The following is a 21,814-nucleotide window of genomic DNA, read 5'->3' as shown; positions in this document are numbered from 1 at the left end:
ATTAATAGTGCCATCATTTTGAAGTCCCCAGCAGCATTTCCACCATGTAGGAGCATCAGCTTCTCCTTTGCTAGGTAGAACTATCTACCACTTTTTTCCAGTATAACCCAGTTTTTTTTGTTTTTTTTTTTGACATTGAAAATCTGTTGTGGTAGGCAATACTCATTTACAGTGATTTCTGCCAAAACTTTAGGGACTCTGCCTACCATTGTGTCTGCACTAGCAGCCTCACCCGTCACTCTGATATTATGGAGTTTAGTACAAGCCTAAAGCACTAGCAACACTTTCTTAATGTTTACATTTTAGGTATTTAAAAAGACTAAGGGCCTTCTCTTATTTTTCATTCTTTGTTCATTTAAGCCCTTCATTTCAAACACCCAATAATTTCTTCTGTTAATCTGTCTCTTTTCTTGGAAATAACTGTGGACTGCATTGGTGCAGAAAATTTATTACGTGCTGCATGATTCGATAATTATAACTAGTTAACAATTAATTCTAATTGTTAACTCATTTTTTTCGTATTGTTTAATTTCTACTTTAGTTTTCATATTTATAATGCACTTCTTTTTTACCACTTGGAAAATTTTGGCCACTTTTATGGTTCTGGGACATGGGATTTTCCTTTTTGAAAAGCAGTAGTATTTGGATGCAGTAATGAGACACAACATTCACCCATACATATAACAAATAAAAATGGCAAAAATGATGTTGCTATCAGCTGTATGCCAGCATACTAGTAACACTGTCTATTGAATGGTAATTGAACTAGTGATCAAGTGCAAAGTTATCAGAATTGTAGAAAGTGATTTCAACATTGTGTGACTGTCTTTGTAACTTGAAACTGTGTAAATCACTACTATATTTATTTTGAACAGTTTCAAAATAAATAAAAAGAAAAATAGCTACATCTTTAAGCAGTGATTGTTGACAAACAGTGCTAAGATGGTAGATCAGTTAGTTGTAATCACTGCCTACTTTAATAGCTTTGCTGGTGGCTGCTGTGTTGTTTGTGAGATTGGATTGGTTTTTTATTGGCTTCTGTGCACTCTTAATTTTGCTTCCCACTGCCAAATCAAGCTTTTTACTTTGTTTGGCAGGGAAGTAGGGATAAAGCTAAGAGTGAAGCTGTCTTGTTTAATGATTTAATTTTGAACTTATTAATCAAAATTTACTCTGTAGTGATCCTCAAAATAACTTTTTCTTTATTACAGCTTTTGCTTGGAAGTTATTGTTGCACAGACATTCCAGGAGAATTTATTTGGGTTCCAGGGCCTCTTACACAAGCAATGACTACTGGATGTTGGTTGTTGTTGGAGGATATTGACTATGCACCAATGGACATAATTTCTTTGTTAGTTCCAGTTTTGCAATCTAAAACTATAACTTTTCCTGGACAGACTGAACCTTTAAATGCTGCTGCAGGATTTCAGTTGTTTGCAACCCAGAGGTAAGTCCTGTTTAATATCTTCAAAATTCATATGATTAATACTTGTCTATTATATAAATACAGGGTTATTGCATAAGCAATGCAGTATTGGTGAGGATTATCAGTAAAAACATTGAGGTGCCATAATGATAATTAAAAAAAAAAAAAAAAAAAAACCTTAATGCACTTACCATGCTTGTGGCTGTAATTTAGTTTACTATCTTGCCATCTGGATTTATTTCAAACAATAAAATTCAAGACACTAGCAACACATTTATAATAACTAATTACTCTCTTCACATCAGGAATAAATTCTTTTGATTCCATAATGAATAATATATTATCTGTCCTTTTTCTTGAACATTAGCAATAAATTATTTTTATAATTTAGATGGTGTTTATAATAATTAAATTATAGTACTACTACTAAGAAATTTAACTGTATATAACCAGTTATAATATTATTATTACATTATTGTTACTGCAATTTGTGATATCTCATATCTCGCACAGGTTGCAGGCCCGGGCAAACTATGGTCCGCCGCACATTTTTGTGCGGCCCGCGAACTTTAATTGTATTTTAGAAAAAAGTTTACTATGAAATAAAATTTTTTTAAAAAAGTTTTATTTTATGCCTTTTGCGACGCCTTTTTGAAAAATAAATTTGTATATGTAATACATTATAGAATTTGTTGACTTGTAAATTGTTTTATCATCTCTGTATTGTTCAAATTGAGATAGAATTTGAAATTGTGTGCGAATCGGAGCGAGCCAATGGGTGCTTTTATAACGGTATAATTTGCAATTATAAACTAACCACGCGAAACTACGGTAACAGACAACCGGTGATTACGACAACGGCTTTGCTGCGGTGGCGGAGTAATAGGATAGGACTGCTGACCGGCCGCAGTTCCAATCTGTTTTCTCTGACAGTCATCCCGCAGTTTGTTTTTTTGCGTTATCTTCGGTTATTATCTTGGTACCAGTAGCGATAAAAATAATATTTACGCTCTTTTAAAAATGAATAAAAAACGAAAAATTCAACAAGAGCATCGTGTCTTCAATGAAGAATGGAACATAAAATATTTTTTTGCTAACATAAATAACAAGACTATTTGTCTCATCTGCTGGGAGAGTGTCTCAGTGTTGAAAGAGTACAATATTAAAAGACATTTCACTACTAAAGATTCCGAATATGGTGCCAATTTAACTCCGGAAGCAAGAAAGAAAACTGCTGATGGATTGATTCAAAATTTATCTAGACAACAAAATGTGTTTATGCGGCTAACTAAGGAATAAGAAGCTACTGTAGAGGCAAGTTTTGTTATTTCTCATATAATTGCAAAAAGCAACAAGCCTTTTTCTGATGGAGACTATAGAATGTATGACCAAAGCTTGTGGAATTATATGTCCTGACCTTAAACACAAATTTTAGAATATAAGTTTATCTCGGCGAACCGAAGTAAGAAGAATTGAATGTATCGATACAAATTTGAATGAGCAATTATCATCAGTATTAGAATCCATAACATGGTACGCGATAGCTCTCGACGAAAGTAACGACCGAAAGAATACTGCACAGTTATTAATTTTCATACGTGGATGTACCTCTAATTTTGAAATTATTGAAGAGCTTCTTTCAATGGAATCTCTTAAAGACCAAACAATGGGCTGATATATTTGAAAAAGTTGAAAAATGCTTAACAAGATATAATTTACAATGGAACAAAATGGTAAGTGTAACAACTGACAAAGCACCAAGTTTGACAGGTAAAAATGTTGGAGCGTTAAAGAAAATTCAGGATAAATGTGAAAAATTATCCTGATTATAATTTAATTACAATTCATTGTATTATACATCAACAAGTATTATGTAAAAATGTGTTAAAAGTTGAACATGTCACATCTTGTATTATTAAACTAGTAAATTTAATACGATTGAGGGGCCTAAAACACAGACAATTCGTTAATTTCCTTATCATAGCCAAATTCGGTGGCTTAGCTTAGGAAAAGTTCTTTGACGAGTATGGGATCTTAAAGATGACATCATTCTATTTTTAAAACTGAAAAATATTATGAACTTTCCTGAATTAACTGATAATAACTGAATTTGTGATTTTGTGTTTACCCTGGACATCGTGACACACTTAAATACTTTCAACACCGTGTTACAAGGGAAAAATTTATACGCCCATGATATGGTAAAAAAGTTTGAATGGATTTCAGTTAAAACTCCAGTTGTTCCTTTGACATTTATTGATTAACAAGGTAGACCACTTTCCAACCATGAAGTTGCTGAAGATTCCAGAAAATAAATTTGAAAAATATTGTGAAATTATAAATGCTTTGAATGATGACTTTTCACGAAGATTTGGCGACTTCTGAAAAATTGAGACAAGTTTGGCAATAGTGCACAACCCATTTTCAATAGAAATTGATAGTGCACCGAGTGAACTACAACTTCAGATTATAAATCTGCAGTGTGATACCGATTTAAGGGAATTGCACCGTTGTGAGGAAATCTGTAAATTTTATAATACTCTTAATTTGGACAAATTCAACGAACTTAAAGATTTTGCCTGAAAAATGTTGGTTATTTTTGGATCAACCTACATATGTGAACAAACATTTTCTATCATGAATCTAAATAAAAATTCTTTACGATCAAGCATCACTGATGAACATTTACAAGCAGTTTTAAGAATCTCAACTACAAAATTAACACCCGAAATTAAAAAAAATGTTAAAAGATGTAAAAATAGTTCCATTCATCTCATTAAATTCTTGGTTGTTAGAGAATAATTTTTTTTATGTTATATTTCTTTATGAAAACAAATAATATATATCTAAAAATAGTATTTTACATGCGGCCTGCCTGCCTTTTTTAAATTCCTAATGTGGCCTTTCAGCCAAAAAGTTTGCCCAGGCCTGGGTTATAGTATAAAAAGCACAAAAAATACTCACTGAATAATACCCTGAGTCTATTTAAAGAAAAGGTCAGAAGTGCTGAGAAAGCTGTGCTAGTCGATATTAAAGTTACTAAATTGCAAAGTTCAAGAAGTAGTCACTGGTGAGTGATACTGACTCATGTCCAAATCGAGTTCATGAAACAAGACAGATTAATGAAGTAATTACACTCTTCATGGAAATTCTGAATCCCATTCTTCTGGTGCTAGCCTTCAAGCAGTCCAATCAAGCTGATGATTCAGAGCATGTTACCCTCCCGTATGTGGAAAGTCTGTTCATGTCCCTCTCTTCTAGTTTGAATAAAGCATTTTGCTTGTTCCTTTTAAATGTTATGATAATGTTTGAAAATGCAAACATAGCTCTTCAGTCAAGCATGCCTCACGTATATTTTCTTAGGTCATTACTCCTTGATATATGTTTAGGAATGTTGTGTGAATATTTGTTATTCCAGAAGTTTTTAAATTTTCACTTTAGAAGTATGTTTCCAAACTAGACAGAATTAGAATGATAATTCTGACTCTCCATGAGATTCAAAGTCATGGAGAGTCTAAAACAAGAAGAGAATATTCTGTTCTTTTGTTTATCGAAGGGGAGTACTTTACTGTTGCATGTAACTATGTGGTGCACAAGTTTCCATTGAAAAATGTTGTTAAATGTTGAATTGACTCAAACTTGCATCATTTGGTGTGTGTCATTTTTAAACTTGAAATTTATTGTGTAAACGTTTTCAGCACTTCTTGGTATATAATTGAAGGTAAAGAAATAGGAGGAATATATGCTTTGCAATATCATTTCTGTCAGTGTTTAGTTGTAACAAAAACAAACATGAGAATTAAATTCAGAATTTTAACAAAATTTAATATTTACATAAATATGAATAAAACACTAAATAGAATAGAAGGAAATGCAGTGACACTTCTCTGTCCCTGTTAGAGATGTTAAATGACGTGGAAGTTTAATAGGTGCTCCTTTTTCTATTTTTCAACATCCCTGGAATAAACACTTTCAAGAGCAACTGACACACATGCATGTTTTTGTACTGTAATGGGATTTGCAATGAAGGTCATGACCATTATAGTAATTTAATTAGACTTGCAATGACCATGGATTTCTCATGAAGCAGATGGCACAATATATGATTAATAACAAATAATTAGGCATATAACCAGTAAAATAAAATATCTTTAATCACAAATAGATACTTGTAGCTTTCGAGGCTGAACGTGCCTCTTTGTCAACAGAAATGGAAACTTTAGAGATAAAATCATTCTAACAGACACAATTGTGCGAGCAGTGAGGCGTCCAAGGGCACAAGGTAGGCCAATCAATCATTAAACTATGTTCCTTGTTGCTGCATGGACGTGCGTAGTTTTTTCTCCAGTGCTCATCTAGACTTAAAATGGTTACCTTTAAGATGGGGTGTAGTCTCATGCCTTTGCAGCGGTTCATGGCTCTTGAATTACACAATATATCGAGTGACTCTAACCAGAGGCGGTGGCGAAAGTGTTGGAGGTTGTCAATTACTTCGTAGTCGCGCTTGGGATTGAGGTCGTGGTGGGTGGACCAGAAGTGTTCCGCAGTTGCGGATTGGCCGGTCTCAGCAAGGCGAATCGCTCTGTCGTGTTCTACAAGGCGGCCTTGAAGATGTCTCGAGGTCTCTCCTATGTAGCAGCTGTCAGTCTTTGCAGGCTATGCGGTATATTACACTGCTGCATAAGAGAAGGGTGACCGGGGTCTTTACATTGGGAACTAGAGAACATAAATTTCTACCAGGCAGCTGCACGCATTTTATGCTGCATTCTCAGAGGATTTTTGAGATCTGGCCCGACATGCCTGGATAATAGGGAATGTAGGTGGTAGGTACATTGTCCTGAGCTGATGGTGGTCTCGGGTGGACTGTGAGCTCCTGTGCTTGTAATAAGCACTTATCTAATATGTAGCCACTAGAAATCTCGTTGCGCCTACCTTCGTCTGTGCTGGAATGGCTCCAAGCCCTGGAGAATAGAGTGCGGGCAGTGCTGTTGAGATGACTAGGAGCATGGCCAAAGTTGAAACATGCACAGTCCATGCGAGTGTTGTTAAAGAGATTCCAGTACAATAGGCCCATTTATCTTCATAAGTTCTCTTTATGGGCAAAACGTTTACAGTGATTGCATTCAACTGCAGAAGTCCTTCAATTTGGTAGCCCACAACAGACAACATTTGTGCTTTGCGCATAGGTGCAAAACCAACCGCATGATTCCTAAAGGCTTCCACTATAAAGCCCCATTTAACAACACTCGCATGGACCGTGCATGTTTCAACTTCGGCCTACAAACCTTGAAATTGTGGATAACCCATCTCCACTATGAAATCAAGAGAGCTGACTACAATAAATTCAGGCTCTTGCAGCAACTACAAGGTAGGATCTCACCTTGTAGGTGAGATCCTACCTTGTAGTTGCTGCAAGAGCCTGAATTTATCAGGAGCCTAGAAATCTCGTTGCGCCTACCTTCATCTGTGCTGGAATGGCTCCAAGCCCTGGAGAATAGAGTGCGGGCAGTGCTGTTGAGATGACTAGGAGCATGGCCAAAGTTGAAACATCCACAGTCCATGCGAGTGTTGTTAAAGAGATTCCAGTACAATAGGCCCATTTATCCTCGTAAGTTCTCTTTATGGGCAAAACGTTTACAGTGATTGCATTCAACTGCAGAAGTCCTTCAATTTGGTAGCCCACAACAGACAACATTTGTGATTTGCGCATAGGTGCAAAACCAACCGCATGATTCCTAAAGGCTTCCACTATAAAGCCCCATTTAACAACACTCGCATGGACTGTGCATGTTTCAACTTCGGCCTACAAACCTTGAAATTGTGGATAACCATCTCCACTATGAAATCAAGAGAGCTGACTACAATAAATTCAGGCTCTTGCAGCAACTACAAGGTAGGATCTCACCTATAATATTTACTAACTTTGTTCATACCATTTGTCATCAAGCTAACCATATCTCTGATACTTATCGTTCGCGACAACAACGGAAATTTGTTAATTTGGACAGAGAAGCCCACTCCTCAAGAACGAGCACCCATTCAACTAATGCGGCTTCCTTCTTTCTAAATCTGTGCAGCAAGCAACTAACCACTGAGTAGCTCAACGTTTTGACTGCTGGAATGAAGTTCGCCATCGTGCCATTGAAGCCACCGATCACACAGCTTGCTATGGGAGTAGAAGCAACCATTACCAACCTCCCCGAAGAAGCTGCTAATGAAATCCATTTCAAAACAGCCTCCATACTCCGAAGCACACGGCCCACCAGCTTAAACCTTAATCACCGTCATCACGCCGCTCTTTCCTCTATAAGAAAGGACAACACCATCGTCGTGCTTCCTGCTGACAAGGGACGTCACACTGTTGTATTGGACTGGTCGGCCTACCTAGAGAAAGCACTGGTCTTCCTACAAGACCCCAGCGTATATGAACCCGTGACGGATCTGCCCACGAAAGTCTTACGACGTCTGGAATCATCCGTTAATAAACTTGTCTATGCATGGTTTAAAGCAAAAAAAATTTCTGCTCCGACTCGGCGGCTTCTTCATGCCACAGGCTGCCAACTACCACAGTTTTATGGGTTACCAAAAATCCATAAGCCAGGTGTTCCTCTCTGGCCCATAGTGTCCTGCTGCAATGCACCTACATATGAACTATCCAAATATATTGCACGACTCTTCACACCTCTTGTAGGAAATACCACCCACACTGACACTAACAGCGGTGATTTCATTCACCTTATTAAAGAGCTCTCAATTTCTGACAACGCTGTTATGATGTCATTTGATGTAGTGTCGCTATTTACATCAATCCCTATCCAACAGGCCGTAAACTGCACCAAAAGGCTCCTTGAGATTGACTCAAACCTTCCTAACAGAACATCACTGTCCACTGATGACATCTGTACCGCCCTCAACCTGTGCTTGTCAGGCAGCGTCTTTACCCTTTCTTTACCTTTGAGGATTCCGTATACCAGCAGGTACATGGCACTACCATGCATGCTCCTGTTAGTTCCATTGTGGCCAACATCGCCATAGAAGAATTGGAAGAACAGATATTCCTGAGCCCACCAGTACCTATTACAACATGGTGCAGATACATCGATGTCGTCTTCACCGTCGTCCCACGTGGCTCTGAAACAACATTGCTAGAATATCTCAATTCCCTGTCTGTGTTCATCCAGTTCACTGGCGCCTCTGTAGCTAGGTGGGAAGGAGCAGCAGTGTGTAGCACACGCTTCTTGATTAGACCAGGGTTCGAGCTCGTCACCACCAAATACAGAGGATTCGGAAAGGTCAGGGAATGACCACCGCATATTCCCGGAGCAATATGGCCTTAGTTGCTAATGCTCCTAAAAAAAAGCAAACCAAATCATCCAGTTCACTCTAAGTTAGAAGTAGATGGATCTCTCCCATTCCTGGATATCCTAATGAAATGTATGGGCCCACATCTAGAAACCAACGTAAGCCAATGTGGTGCGGTCAGTTCACAAACCTACAGAATGCACTGGTTCCATAGGAGATAGTTATTGTCAACGACTCTGTTGTCAGGGAAATGGGAAATAGGCCAGGGTATGTCTGCTAGGGGCAAAAATTTAAGATGCTGTAGAGCAGTTATAATTTTTTAATGGCATGAAAGAAAAGGTGATATTGTTGTGCATGATGTCACTGATGATGTTAAGGCTCAACACTGCTCTGATCTCAGATCTCCTGAGATTTGAGATCAGAGCAGTGTTGAGAAAAAGTTGCAAATCAAAAGATTAAATTTGAAAGTATATGCAATTCCACCCAGACACAGTAGGAGGGCGTACACAATGAGAGCCTTGTCAATCAGTTCGGCCCTGGAGAGAGGGCAAGGCTCATGGAGTAGAATTTTTCTTGATGTGATATGTGATGTGATGATATTCAGGATGTGATATTATGATATTCAGGATAGAGAGTGTTTTTAAAGGGAAGGGATACACTTAAATAGAAGGATTGCAAGAATATTTGCCGATGCTTTCGTGAGCAGTGTTAGCCTACTCAGACAACTGCCATCCTGGGGAGGATACACAGGCTGGGGTGTAAGTGATTCTTGCACTGCTTCTATTGTGTTGGGGATTTAAAGGCCTGCTTGTGGTCCTCATGGAGAAGCAAATACACGGGATTTAAGAATGAGATCTAAGAATAAGAACATGTTCTTATTCTTAATTCATATATACTTGCATGTAAACTAATGCTAGGAGCACAGTTTAATATGCTTCTTGGTTATGAAGCATATTAAGTCAAAGGTAGTGCATCTGGTTGACGTGGGTGGCCAGTGCAGTGTTTGATCATTTTGGTGTGATATAAGCACTGGGAAAAAAAAAATATGAGAGTAGGAGTGTGCTGTAGGCCTAATGATTGTCGTTAGTATCATGAACAGTTATACATAGAAATAGGTGGGCCAGTAAATCAGGATAATGGTTTAACTGTTGATGATCCTGCTCCAGTTGCTGACAAACTGAATATTGCATCTACACAGAAAAGACACGTGAGGAATTCTTTTAAGGAAGAGGATACCAGAAGCTTATCAGACTCTGACAGGGAGCGAAATGATTCCTCTGATAACTCAGAGGAAGGTATAAGAGAAATTGTTGATACTAAACATAAAAAAGGCATCTGGGGCAGGTGAGATCTATTCAATTATATTAAAATAAGCAGCAGAGGAGGTAAGCAAACCCTTAGTCATAGTTATGAGAGCATCTTTGGATTCAGGGGAGATCTTTGTGGGCTGGAGATGTGAATGTTTCCCCAATTCACAAAGGCGATCAAAGGGTGATATGAGTAATTACAGACCTGTTAACTTATCTTCTGTTTGTTTTGGGGAAAATAATGGAGTCGTGTTAAAGAAGTACAGTAAACCCCCGCTATTCGCGGTATCTGTATTCGCGATCGCCGATTTAATATAAAATGAAACCTTAAAAAATGTGAATTTTAAAGCGCCGTGAATATTTTCCGCCATAAAAAACATGGGCGTGGCTAAAATTATCTTTCCCGGTCAAAACAGCGCTCAGTGGGTGGGGGGAGAGGGGTGACAAAATCGCGAGCGTGGATGTTTCTCGCTAATCCTTGTTCAGTATGTGTTATGCGCTTGTCATGGAAGGTTTCGTCGTTTGCTTTTAATTTATATGTTTATAAATTGAATAAATTTATCAATTTATAAATTGATATGCTTACAAAAATGATAAATCTACCGTTTTGCAGTGTAAAACAAACTTTTTCGAGTGTATTAACGAAGAAAGTGACTTTATTGTGGACAAGTTCTTTCTAACCCCTACAAAAATATGGCTACGAATAAAAAGAGAAATGTGAAAATATCAAAGAAGGTGATGACATTAGCGAATAAAATTGAGTTATTAGACAAAATTTCTAATGGTGAAAGTGTCTCCTCAGTGGCAAAACATTATAAAATCAACGAGTCAACGGTACGATCAATCAAGAAATCGGAAGAAAAATCCGCCGTAGTGTCCGTGAAAACGCGCTAATTGTTTCAAAAATTTGCTCTGTAACTCGTGATGTTAAATTATAAAAAATTGAAAAAGCTTTAAATCTGTGGATAGAAGACCGAACTCAAAATAAAATTCCGTTAAGTTCACTCATCATTCGCGAAAAGCCAAAACTCCTTTATCAACACTTTAGCTAAACTGGTGATAGCACTGGCGTGATGTTTTTTTTTGCTAGCAAGCAAAGGCGCTAGTTTGAAAGATTTGTTTGAAATTTCTAATAAATATTACAATTTAATATTAAATTGTTTCTTATTTTCATTTCGATGCCATATGCTTGCATTTCACTATGTACTGTCTATGTACATAGTCATATTACGAAGGTACATATAATACATACATAGACAAAATTTTAGACTAGTTTTTCTTATATATTTCATACTTTGGAACGGAACCCCTTTATTACTATGGGAGCCATAACTCAGTATTCGCGTTTTCGGTATTCGCGACATTTCTCAGGAACGTAACCCCCGCGAATAGCGGGGGTTTACTGTAATGTAGTACCATCTAGATAGAGTGCGGATATATTGCAGTTATAGCTTGTATTCATTAAGGGACCATCTTGTCTGGCCAATTTGATTGGATGCTTTGATGTAGTAACCAAGGAACTGAATGCAAAAAATAATTTTGATGTCATGTACCTGGATTTCTGGAAAGATTTTGATACCATTGCACATAAAAGACTGCTATACAAATTTGGAACAGTGAGAAGACAGAGAGTTGTTATCACTGGACTAATTTTATCCCTGCTCTTTGTGGACTAATTTTATTATTGGGATACTCCAGGGTTCTGTGCAGGCCCATTGTTGTTTTCTATACTTATTGATGAAGTATATCTGGCTTAATGTCTATTTTTGCAGATAATGCAAAGGTTGATAGGGTGATTAATGGCAGTAATCAAGGTATGCTGCTACTACAAGATCTAGAAAAATTAGGCAGATTGGTTGAGAAGTGGCAATTGAAATTTAACATCGACAAATTCATGGTACTGCCTCAGGGTAGTGGAAAATTAAAAGACCTGGGGATAATTGTGCAGTCAGATCTGAAGTTATCTGAGCAGTGTAGACAGGCTTCTTGCACAGCTTATGGGGTATACAGTCAATGATATAAGGAATTTTGCTAGCAGTGATGAGGAGATGATTATCCCAATGTATAAAGGCAATGTTTAGGTCAAAATTTGAGTACTGTATACAGGTCTGGAGACTTCATTTTAGGAAGGAGGTGTATTTGCTGGAACAGGTGCAAAGAAGAGCAGCATGATTATTGAGGGGAACAAAAGAGTGGTTTTGCTTAGAAAGGCTCTAGTTCTTCATTAGGCACCTGCAAGGTGATCTGATTGATATTAAGGCTTCAAATGGATTGAGCAAGCTCAGTGCTGATGGCATTTTCCCTCTTGCTCAGATTACCCACACATAAGGCAGTGTGATTTCAAATTGAGGATGGATGATTGCAGGGTAGACATGGGGTAGTTGATTATTGGAACAGACTTCCATCTGTTGTGAAAGTGGTTAGTTTGAATAAATTCAAGGAAGAACTAGACAAACTACTGGAGTGGATGGATAGGTGGTATGGGAAGGTTTTTTTTTATCCACTGGTGCTGTGTATAAGTTCACTTTTTTTTCCATCATTTGCCACTGTTGATACTAAATATTAATACTATTATCATGTATAATCTGTATTCAGTTTGTAGTGTGCATAAAATAGTGTGAATACAGTTGTAATACATTTCTTTCAAAGGGGAAAAAAAAAATTAGCACTCTACCAGTGGACTGCATAGGTAATTTTTAATTGGTATCTCCTGGGGATTTTCTGTGTCCATGAATATATACTGTAATTTGAAAGAAACACTATGTGTTTCTTGTTTACTTTGTCATTAAAGCTGTTACTTTCAGCTTTTTGACTGATTGACCGTGACAGTTTTCTTTTACCATGCAGCATTGAGAATTGGCAGCTGTTTAAGTAGCTACATGTGAAGGTTTTATTGAAGTTTGTGTGTGCAGGTTTTTCCACATGGAATAGTGGTTAAAATTTTCCTGTGCACTACTTTGATTGCATGCTAATTTCTTAAGAAACAAGATTTCTTTCTGTTTGCAGAAATTTTTAAAAGGTAGTTCTCACCTCTTTTTTTTTGAGGGGGGGGGAGGATACTATTTTATTAAAAGAATTCTCTGTGACAAAAACAATGAATATGGACTAAAGCTAGTTATCCATAATGAAAATGAAATACTCTAAACAAAGCAATTTTTATTTAATTTTTACCTAAAAAAAAAAAAAAAAACAGTACAGTGTAATCAATAATAATTAAAAAAAAAAAAAAAATTTCTGAGAAACCAGTTATGGCAAATTGAAGTTTTTTAAATAATTGAAACTGGTTACTCTGTCCTGTGAAAAATGGATATTTCTGTATTTTTCTGAACCAGTGTGTATGCTTTAGAAAGATTTCTTTGTATAAATAAACCAAAGATGAAACTGATAAGATCAATGAATAAAAAAATGTTAAAAAAGCAGAGGCTTTGTGTGATATAAGATTGTCATAGGCCAGGAATGACTGGTGTGATAATATCTAACAACAACAACAAAAAAAAAAAAAAAAAAAAAAAAGAGAGAGAAAGGAGTGGTTAATCAGATACCAAACACTAGCAATTTGGAATGATATATGGAAGGCACATGTCAACACTTATTGCATTGCAAAATGTTAGACTCTGTAATAGGGTGGATGCGGGTTACTCTAATGTGGTTCTTAAGGTCCTACAGTAGAAATATGAAGTACCTAAAGTGCTGGCAAAAATCACTTGAGCAGTTAGCTTCCTTATCCTTGGTGCTGTATTCAATACTTGAACATTGCATCAAGGATAGGGGTTATATTTCTCACTCCAATAGTGTTCAGCAATGCAGAGCACTCAAAAGTGGCTGTGCAGATACCTCCCCCCCCCAATTCTCAGAGATAAGGTCTTCCACCCTCCTGGCTGTCTCTCCACTGTCTATAAAATATAAAAGATTATATATGACTAAAATATAAATCATTAAAATTTTGATTTTAATTCTCGTGCTTGTCAGTCCTTAACAGAAATCTCCTATATACGTTTCTTTATGCCCAAGTCCTTTTTTCTAATAGTGTGAGTAAACCTATCAAATGCTATTATGAATGAAGAAAGAATTGATATACAGTGGGCCTTGGTTGCAGAACTGACAAGTGTTGAAGGAAACTTGAAATATAACAAATTATTTTTTATCATGCTTGGCATTTTAACAATTCCTTATAGTAATACTGAGTGAGAATATTTAGCTGGGTGGTGGTGGTGTGGGTGGAACTTATATATCTTTAATGAAACTTTGAAAATGTTCTTGATAGCTGAGTCTAGGGAGAATACCATTTAATATTATAAACTCGGTATTTCTAAAGAGACCAAAGTCTGCAAAGGTATTTTCCTTGAAGCAGTCATCAGTTTGTGGCTTGTAACAGATGATCCAAAGAGAAAGCTACAGGCAAAAAAATCCTAGTTTTTTGAAAGTATAGTATACAATCCTGTGGCTGTATCTTAAATGAAGTGTATATGTTGTTGAAATTTAATCCAAGCTCAAAATTCTGCCTGACAGGTAATAAAGTATTGTGTTTTCACATGCGGAAGTTTAATGCAATTGGAGTATTGGTTATCAAATGTCAAGTCATCAGATGCTAGCATTATGGGAATATCAGAAACATGGTGTCACTCTGATATAGAGGCTGCTGAATTTTAATACAGTGAGTATTAATACACTGAATTTTAATACAGCGAGTTGATTGTGTACAGAAAGGGCTGACATGATAGGAGGGGGTGGAAGGAATTATGCTTTTGATTACGAAACGCATGGATACAACCCTTAGATATTGGTTACCAGTATAATATTGAGTCAGCCTATTTTAACATAGGAACTATGAAAGTATGATGCATTTTTACGTATGGAAATTCGATGGAATTGGATTATTGGGTTAAGTCATCAATTAATGATATAGGAATATCAGAAACATGGTGTCACTCTGATATAGAGGCTGCAGAATTTGAACATAGTGAATACAGTGAGTAGATTATACTATGATTTTTAGTGTTTTCCACCAACCATGGAATAAAACGAAAGACGAAAAACCCAAATTTTTTAAAAATATTTAATATTTACAATAAATTATTTACAAACAAAATATTACTGATAGTAATTTTAAAATAAAACAACTGTGATATACAGGATAATAATAAAATGCCGAATTTAAAATGCAATAAAATATACTGGGTTAAAAGCGCTAAAATACTAACTGAAGCTTTCAAAGGCTTCTGCCTTCTTTCTCAACAGTGTAATTTCTGTTCTGCGGTGCATCATTAAATACCAGCAGGTTCACGGTGCATCTCATGCTAACGTGTACTGTTCCCGTCAGAACCGGAAGTGGCTCGGGAGCGTTTCAGGCAAAAACGTTCATCCCGTCCAAGGATTACCGCCTCAAAGAGGGGATGAATGCGTGTGCCCCTATCTCTATTTATATTTTTCTCAGTAGAACTAATTTGCAAGCTCTCGAGCCACTTGCGGTCCCAAAATCTATGCACCCGATCAGTGATGACCGCTTCATCTGGGGAGATTTGATGTTGCTTCTCCCAGAAATGTTCAGCTACGGCGGATTTGCCATAGTCTGCATTTCTTATCGCATTTGTGTGCTCCCCCAGACGATCTTTGAGATGCTGTTTTGTTTCTCCCACATAACACTCCCCACATTCCGGGCATTTAATACTGTATACGACCCCACTTATATTTTCATTTAAGACAGGGTCCTTCACCTGTGACACGATTGTGTGCAGCTTCCTGCCTGGGAGCTGCACACAACGTGTCTGGTAATTTCTTAATACGCAAGCTAAACGCTCGGATAAACCTGGATAGTAGGGAATGTATGCGGTGGCTATTGGCGTGAAGGACTCACTTCTACTCTGCCCTCCACTAATGTATTTCTCTATGATCTTCCGGGGGTAGCCACACTTCAAAAGATCCGCCGTAACACGTTCATACTCCAAGTTTCTATCCTCTGAGGTACTACAATGGGATTTTGCCCTATCCACTAATGCTCTTACTACACTGTTCCTGTTGATAATTAGTCTGCGCTGAGTTGTAGTGTGAATATTGGCCCCTGCACATAGATTTTCTAAATACTTTTGTTTTCAAATGCTGGCCTTCTCTACAAATCAGCACATCCAGGAACGGCAAAACCCCTCCTTCCTCTACCTCAGAGGTGAATTGTATGAACGGGGAGAAGCTATTAAGAAAATTCAACGTATCATCCTCACTCCCTTCCCGAATAACTGAAAACGTATCATCAACATACCTTTTCCACGGACGCATAGGGAGAACTGTAGTGTTAAATAGTCTGGACTCGAGCTCCTCCATCGCTAAATTAGCTATGATGGCACTGATGGGGGAGCCCATAGCTGTACCGTTAACCTGCTTGTACATGGTGTTATTAAACACCATGGTAGTAGTCGAAAGACATAACTCTATTCCTTTACATATGTCCTCTAAGTTTAGTTGCGTCCTATTATTCAAGGTGGTGTCTCTTTCTAAAGCCATGTACGCACAATGTATCCCATGGTCAATTGGGATGCAGGTAAACGACAATGTTACATCAAAGGATATCATAACCTCGTTTTCTTCTATACGTTGTCCTCTTATGAATTGTACAAATTCTTTACTGTCTCTGATACTATGTTCAGAGAGTCCAACTAATGGTGACAGTAGTTTGGCTAGGAAACCAGATAATGCATACGTGGGGCTGCCAATAAATGAGACTATTGGTCTGAGTGGCACACCCACTTTATGTATTTTTGGCAAACCGTAAAATCTCGGTATCTGGCTTCCTGTGGCATGTAATGCCCAATACCGCTCCTTTGAAATCTTATTGGATTTCATCCAACATTGCACCATCTTATTAACTTGTCGTTCCAGATTCGACAGGGGATTCTTATGAATAATCATATAGGTTGTGCGATCATTTAACAAATCTAATGCTTTGCTTACATATGCTTCTTTATCCAAAACCACCGTTGCTCTACCTTTATCAGCTGGTAGGACCACAACATTATCGTCCTGCTTAAGACTTTCTAGTGCTAATCTTTGCTTTGTATTAAGATTCGAGGGAACTTTCTAGGCTTGACTTAAAATAGCTGCTGTTTTCACACGGATTTCATTGGCCATGCACACAGGTAACTTACTAGCTGCTCTCTCAATGCCCTCACGTGTTACGGCGGATCTTTTGAAGTGTGGCTACCCCCGGAAGATCATAGAGAAATACATTAGTGGAGGGCAGAGTAGAAGTGAGTCCTTCACGCCAATAGCCACCGCATACATTCCCTACTATCCGGGTTTATCCGAGCGTTTAGCTCGCGTATTAAGGAATTACCAGACACGTTGTGTGCAGCTCCCAGGCAGGAAGCTGCACACAATCGTGTCACAGGTGAAGGACCCCATAGCTTAAATGAAAATATAAGTGGGGTTGTATACAGTATTAAATGCCCGGAATGTGGGGAGTGTTATGTGGGAGAAACAAAACAGCATCTCAAAGATCGTCTGGGGGAGCACACAAATGCGATAAGAAATGCAGACTATGGCAAATCCGCCGTAGCTGAACATTTCTGGGAGAAGCAACATCAAATCTGCCCAGATGAAGCGGTCATCACTGATCGGGCGCATAGATTTTGGGACCGCAAGTGGCTCGAGAGCTTGCGAATTAGTTCTACTGAGAAAAATATAAATAGAGATAGGGGCACATGCATTCATCCCCTCTTTGAGGCGGTAATCCTTGGAGGGGATGAACGTTTTTGCCTGAAACGCTCCCGAGCCACTTCCGGTTCTGACGGGAACAGTACACGTTCACATGAGATGCACCGTGAACCTGCTGGTATTTAATGATGCACCGCAGAACAGAAATTACACTGTTGAGAAAGAAGGCAGAAGCCTTTGAAAGTTTCAGTTAGTATTTTAGCGCTTTTAACCCGGTATATTTTATTGCATTTTAAATTCGGCATTTTATTATTATCCTGTATATCACAGTTGTTTTATTTTAAAATTACTATCAGTAATATTTTGTTTGTAAATAATTTATTGTAAATATTAAATATTTTAAAAAAATTTGGGTTTTTTGTCTTTCGTTTTATTCCATGGTTGGTGGAAAACACTAAAAATCATAGTATGAGTATACCCAACCCCAGAGGCCTATTTGAAGAAGTGAGTAGATTGTGTGGAGAAAAAGCAGACATGATGGGGGGATTACACTTTTGATTAAGAAATGCATGGATACAACTTGTAGACGTGGGTAACTAGTATACTATTGAGTCAGCCTATTTTGACATAAGAACTGGGAAAATATTAATGACAAATGGAGTATGTTTTAGGCCAAATGACTGTGATGAGTGTAATGACAACTAATGAACAACTATACAAGCAAATAGAGTGGACCAGAAAATTAGAATGCCCTTCAATGGGGAATTTTACTTATTAGATATTTGTTGGAAGTCGTGGTTTGGCAGCTGACTTGGCTCGTAGTAGAACATTTCTGTATTTGATAGATGGCAGCTTTTAGTACCAGTGTCCTTGTTTCCAAGTTATGGCCATTTTTGTGTTCCAGCAATTCTTTCTACAAACTGAGTTAACATAGCTGGCTCCATTCAACTGTTTACAAATAATGCTCAAGTCTCATAGAAGGTCTAGCTGTTGTTATGTAAACAAGATCCTGTAGTGGACTTTGGGTGATTTCAGTTAGTTCTCCTGAAAAAGGTACTACATTTGGAGCTTGTTATTAACATTTACTCTGCATCTGCTGTGATAATCTCATGTATGGACTTGCTAGTGCAGTGCAACCAAGGCAAGACAAGACATCTGTATGCAGAAAATTCCCCTAATCATCATGTGGCAAATAAAACCTTTCAGAGAATTGAACACCTTGCAGAAACTGGTTCATTTAAAAAACGAGTTTCAGATGGTGGTAGACCCATCAGACCAGAATGCCAAATCTAACAGATGCCTGGAACTTTTGAGCAGATGAGGAGGTCTATAATGAGGTGTTTGCAGACTTATATTCAAGTGCATGGTGGTCATTTTGAGCATTTCCTGAAACAAGGTTAAATCAGACCTATGTTTACATGAACTTTTTTTTTTTATTGTAAATTTATATTTAAATTGTAAATATTTTTAAATTTTTATTAAAATTTTTATTAATAAAATTAAATATTTAAATTTTAAACTAACAAATCCAGTATTTCTGGATTTGTTAGTTTACCATCTTAACAAATTCAGAAATGTTCTGCCACATGTTATGATACAGCCTGCATAATAATGGATAAGTTCCCTCTCCCCCCCCCCTGGTTATGAAAATTTGAGAAAAAATTAATTCTCCTATGTCTATAAATATAATAAAATGATGGTTTGTTCTTTTTTCTTTTTTTTAACTGTTTTGATGGATATATTACAAAAAATGTTGAGAAACATTCTATGCCGTCGTGAGAGAGAAAGAGAGAGAGACAGGTTATATACAACAGTTATTGTTATTATTAGCTATATGGTGCAAGGAAGCCTGAGGCTTATGCTGCACGAAACAAAAAAAAAAAAAAAAAAAAAAATTCCTGAGGTTACCCTGAGAGAGAGAGAGAGAGAGAGTCAAAAGTAGAAGGGAATCACAAAGAAAGAGAAGAATGGTGATATCCAGCTCAGGACCCTAGGTGTGCCAAGCCCATACTCACCATATGTGAGCCCCTGAGGTCAAATTTCATCATGTATTAAGAATCTTGTAGTAAAGGAACCACAGGTGCCAGTGATCTCAGTGTACTGATGTGGTAATTATTTAAAGAAATAATTGTTATCAAGGGTAAAAGGAAGGGATTTTGTTTTCCAAAGGTGACAGTTTTTTAATTCTTTTCTTAGTTGGACCAGCTTATTGTTAGTAAAAAAAAAAAAAATGCAAATGTTAAATGAGAGGTGTTTATGGAGGTAATTATAGAAAGTACTTAGCTTTTCATACTATGTAAAAGATGCTGTTCAAGGGTTAGATAAAAATGGATGTAAGATGAACTGAATGAGTTAAGTAGCAGAGAAGAAAAATCCGTGGGATGATAATAAATTGTCAGGGAACACAGTATCCTATTACAGTGTAAAGTATAAATTAGTTTATGAAGGTTATTTAGGATTTTTGGCATGCAGAGGCAGATTTTGAGAAGTCTTTGGCTAATAGTGCAAAGAAAATTAATAAGGAATTTTTTCTTATGTTAAGAAAGAGTGAGATGAATCACATTGGTCCACACGATATTAATGGCAAACTGATGATTTTCTACAAGTTGCTGAGCTGTTGGCAAGTTGAATGTACATTTTGCCTATACATTTACACATGTAGAAATTTTTAGTGATGGGATTAGCAAACAGTTTATTCAATACTGTTTGGGAGTTTAATAATTATATTATGACTGAAAAGAAGCTGGAAGATACTGTCACAGATAAAAATGAATAAGGCATCTGACGTTAATGCAATCTATTAGTTTTATTAAAATAAATGGTAAACGAGGCAATTGAACTTCTAGCTATAATGCTGAGGGCATCCTTGGATTTCAGGGAAGTCCCTGGATCCAAGGATACTCTAAATTTTTGAACAAATTTAGGAGATTGCAAATGTCTCCTATTCACAATGGTGATTCAAAAGTTGAAGTGAGTAATTACATACCTGTAATTGGTTTCTGTTCTAGTGAAAATGAAATTAATAGCTAAAGAATTATCGCAAGATCATCTTGATACTTTTGGAACTGTAAGGCAATCACTGCATGTCTTTATTGAAGGGAGATTGTGCATGGCCATTATGATTAGTCACTGTGTGCATGCAAAGAAAACTAGCAAGGATTTTTTTTGCTTATGTGAATACTAAAAGGAAAGAGATGAATTGCATTGCTTCACAAAGAAACTGTTTGTAAACAATAACTTTGACATCATATAATTAAAGGTCAGTAAAGTGTTGTATGATTTGGAGCAAGTTGCTGCTATAGTTAAAGTGGTAGAGACAAAAGTAGTTATAAATGGTCATTTGAGTTCAATTTTGTAGTAGCGACTCAAATTCCTTAGAAATAAATATGCTAAATGCAAAATGTTTCAGAAATAATTTTTAGCATTACATATTGTTTGTACTTTTTAAAAGTTATGACACAGTATGGAATCTTTAAAAGGTGGCCAAAGCATTGGTGAAATTGATATTGGAAAAGAAGGCTGAATGGGTATGCAGATTATTGACACATTGTTCAATATGGAATTCACAAAGTTGTTTGTAATTATGTTACTGAGAGAGTGAGATGGACTAAGAAAGATTTTGAAATGGTTTCAACAAAGAGGTCTGGGGAAATAGGTAATGAGTTTTTTGCATATGTAAATGCTAAAAAGAAAAGGAATTGGAAAACAGTATTGGCCCACTATAGGGATGCCTCGGGCCATTGCTGTTTAATGCTCTGAATGGTCTAGTGTTAGATTACATCGTGGTTCTGTATCAGGGTCCTTTTACTAAGTTTCATTAATGATATTGGTGATACTATTATAGATTTCATGTAAAATTTGCTGTAAAACTGCAAATTTTGACATAATTTGCGTGGGCACAGCTGTTAACAAGTACCAGGGAACACTGCTGGAACAAGATTCAGTCATTTTATTAACTGTTCAATAAAATGGGATTTAAACTTTAATGTTAGTAAATGCAAGGTTCTGCATTTGGGTAACAGTTAACTAGAATCAAATTACGAACTCAGGTAATGCACTCAGCACTATTGAAAATGAAAAAGATCTTGGCATTGTAATACAGTGTGATATAAATCTGACATTAAAGGCCTCTTGA

At 36.9% G+C, this 21,814-nt stretch overlaps 1 protein-coding gene across 1 annotated transcript in view; it reads left to right on the top strand.

Moving 5' to 3' along the window:
- The window catches only part of LOC150081532 (midasin), a 1,449,634-nt gene that overhangs the window by 110,051 nt on the left and 1,317,769 nt on the right, over positions 1-21,814 (top strand). Inside the window, exon 8 of the mRNA XM_090380238.1 lies at positions 1,212-1,447. Coding sequence (XP_090236364.1) covers positions 1,212-1,447 — 236 coding nt within the window. The remainder of the gene's footprint in view (positions 1-1,211; positions 1,448-21,814) is intronic.

This window comes from Mastigoproctus giganteus, chromosome 8 (assembly GCF_048544385.1).
Source record: "Mastigoproctus giganteus isolate SK-2022 chromosome 8, ASM4854438v1, whole genome shotgun sequence".
NCBI lineage: Eukaryota > Metazoa > Arthropoda > Arachnida > Uropygi > Thelyphonidae > Mastigoproctus > Mastigoproctus giganteus.
This window is presented reverse-complemented; position numbering and strand designations above follow the sequence as displayed.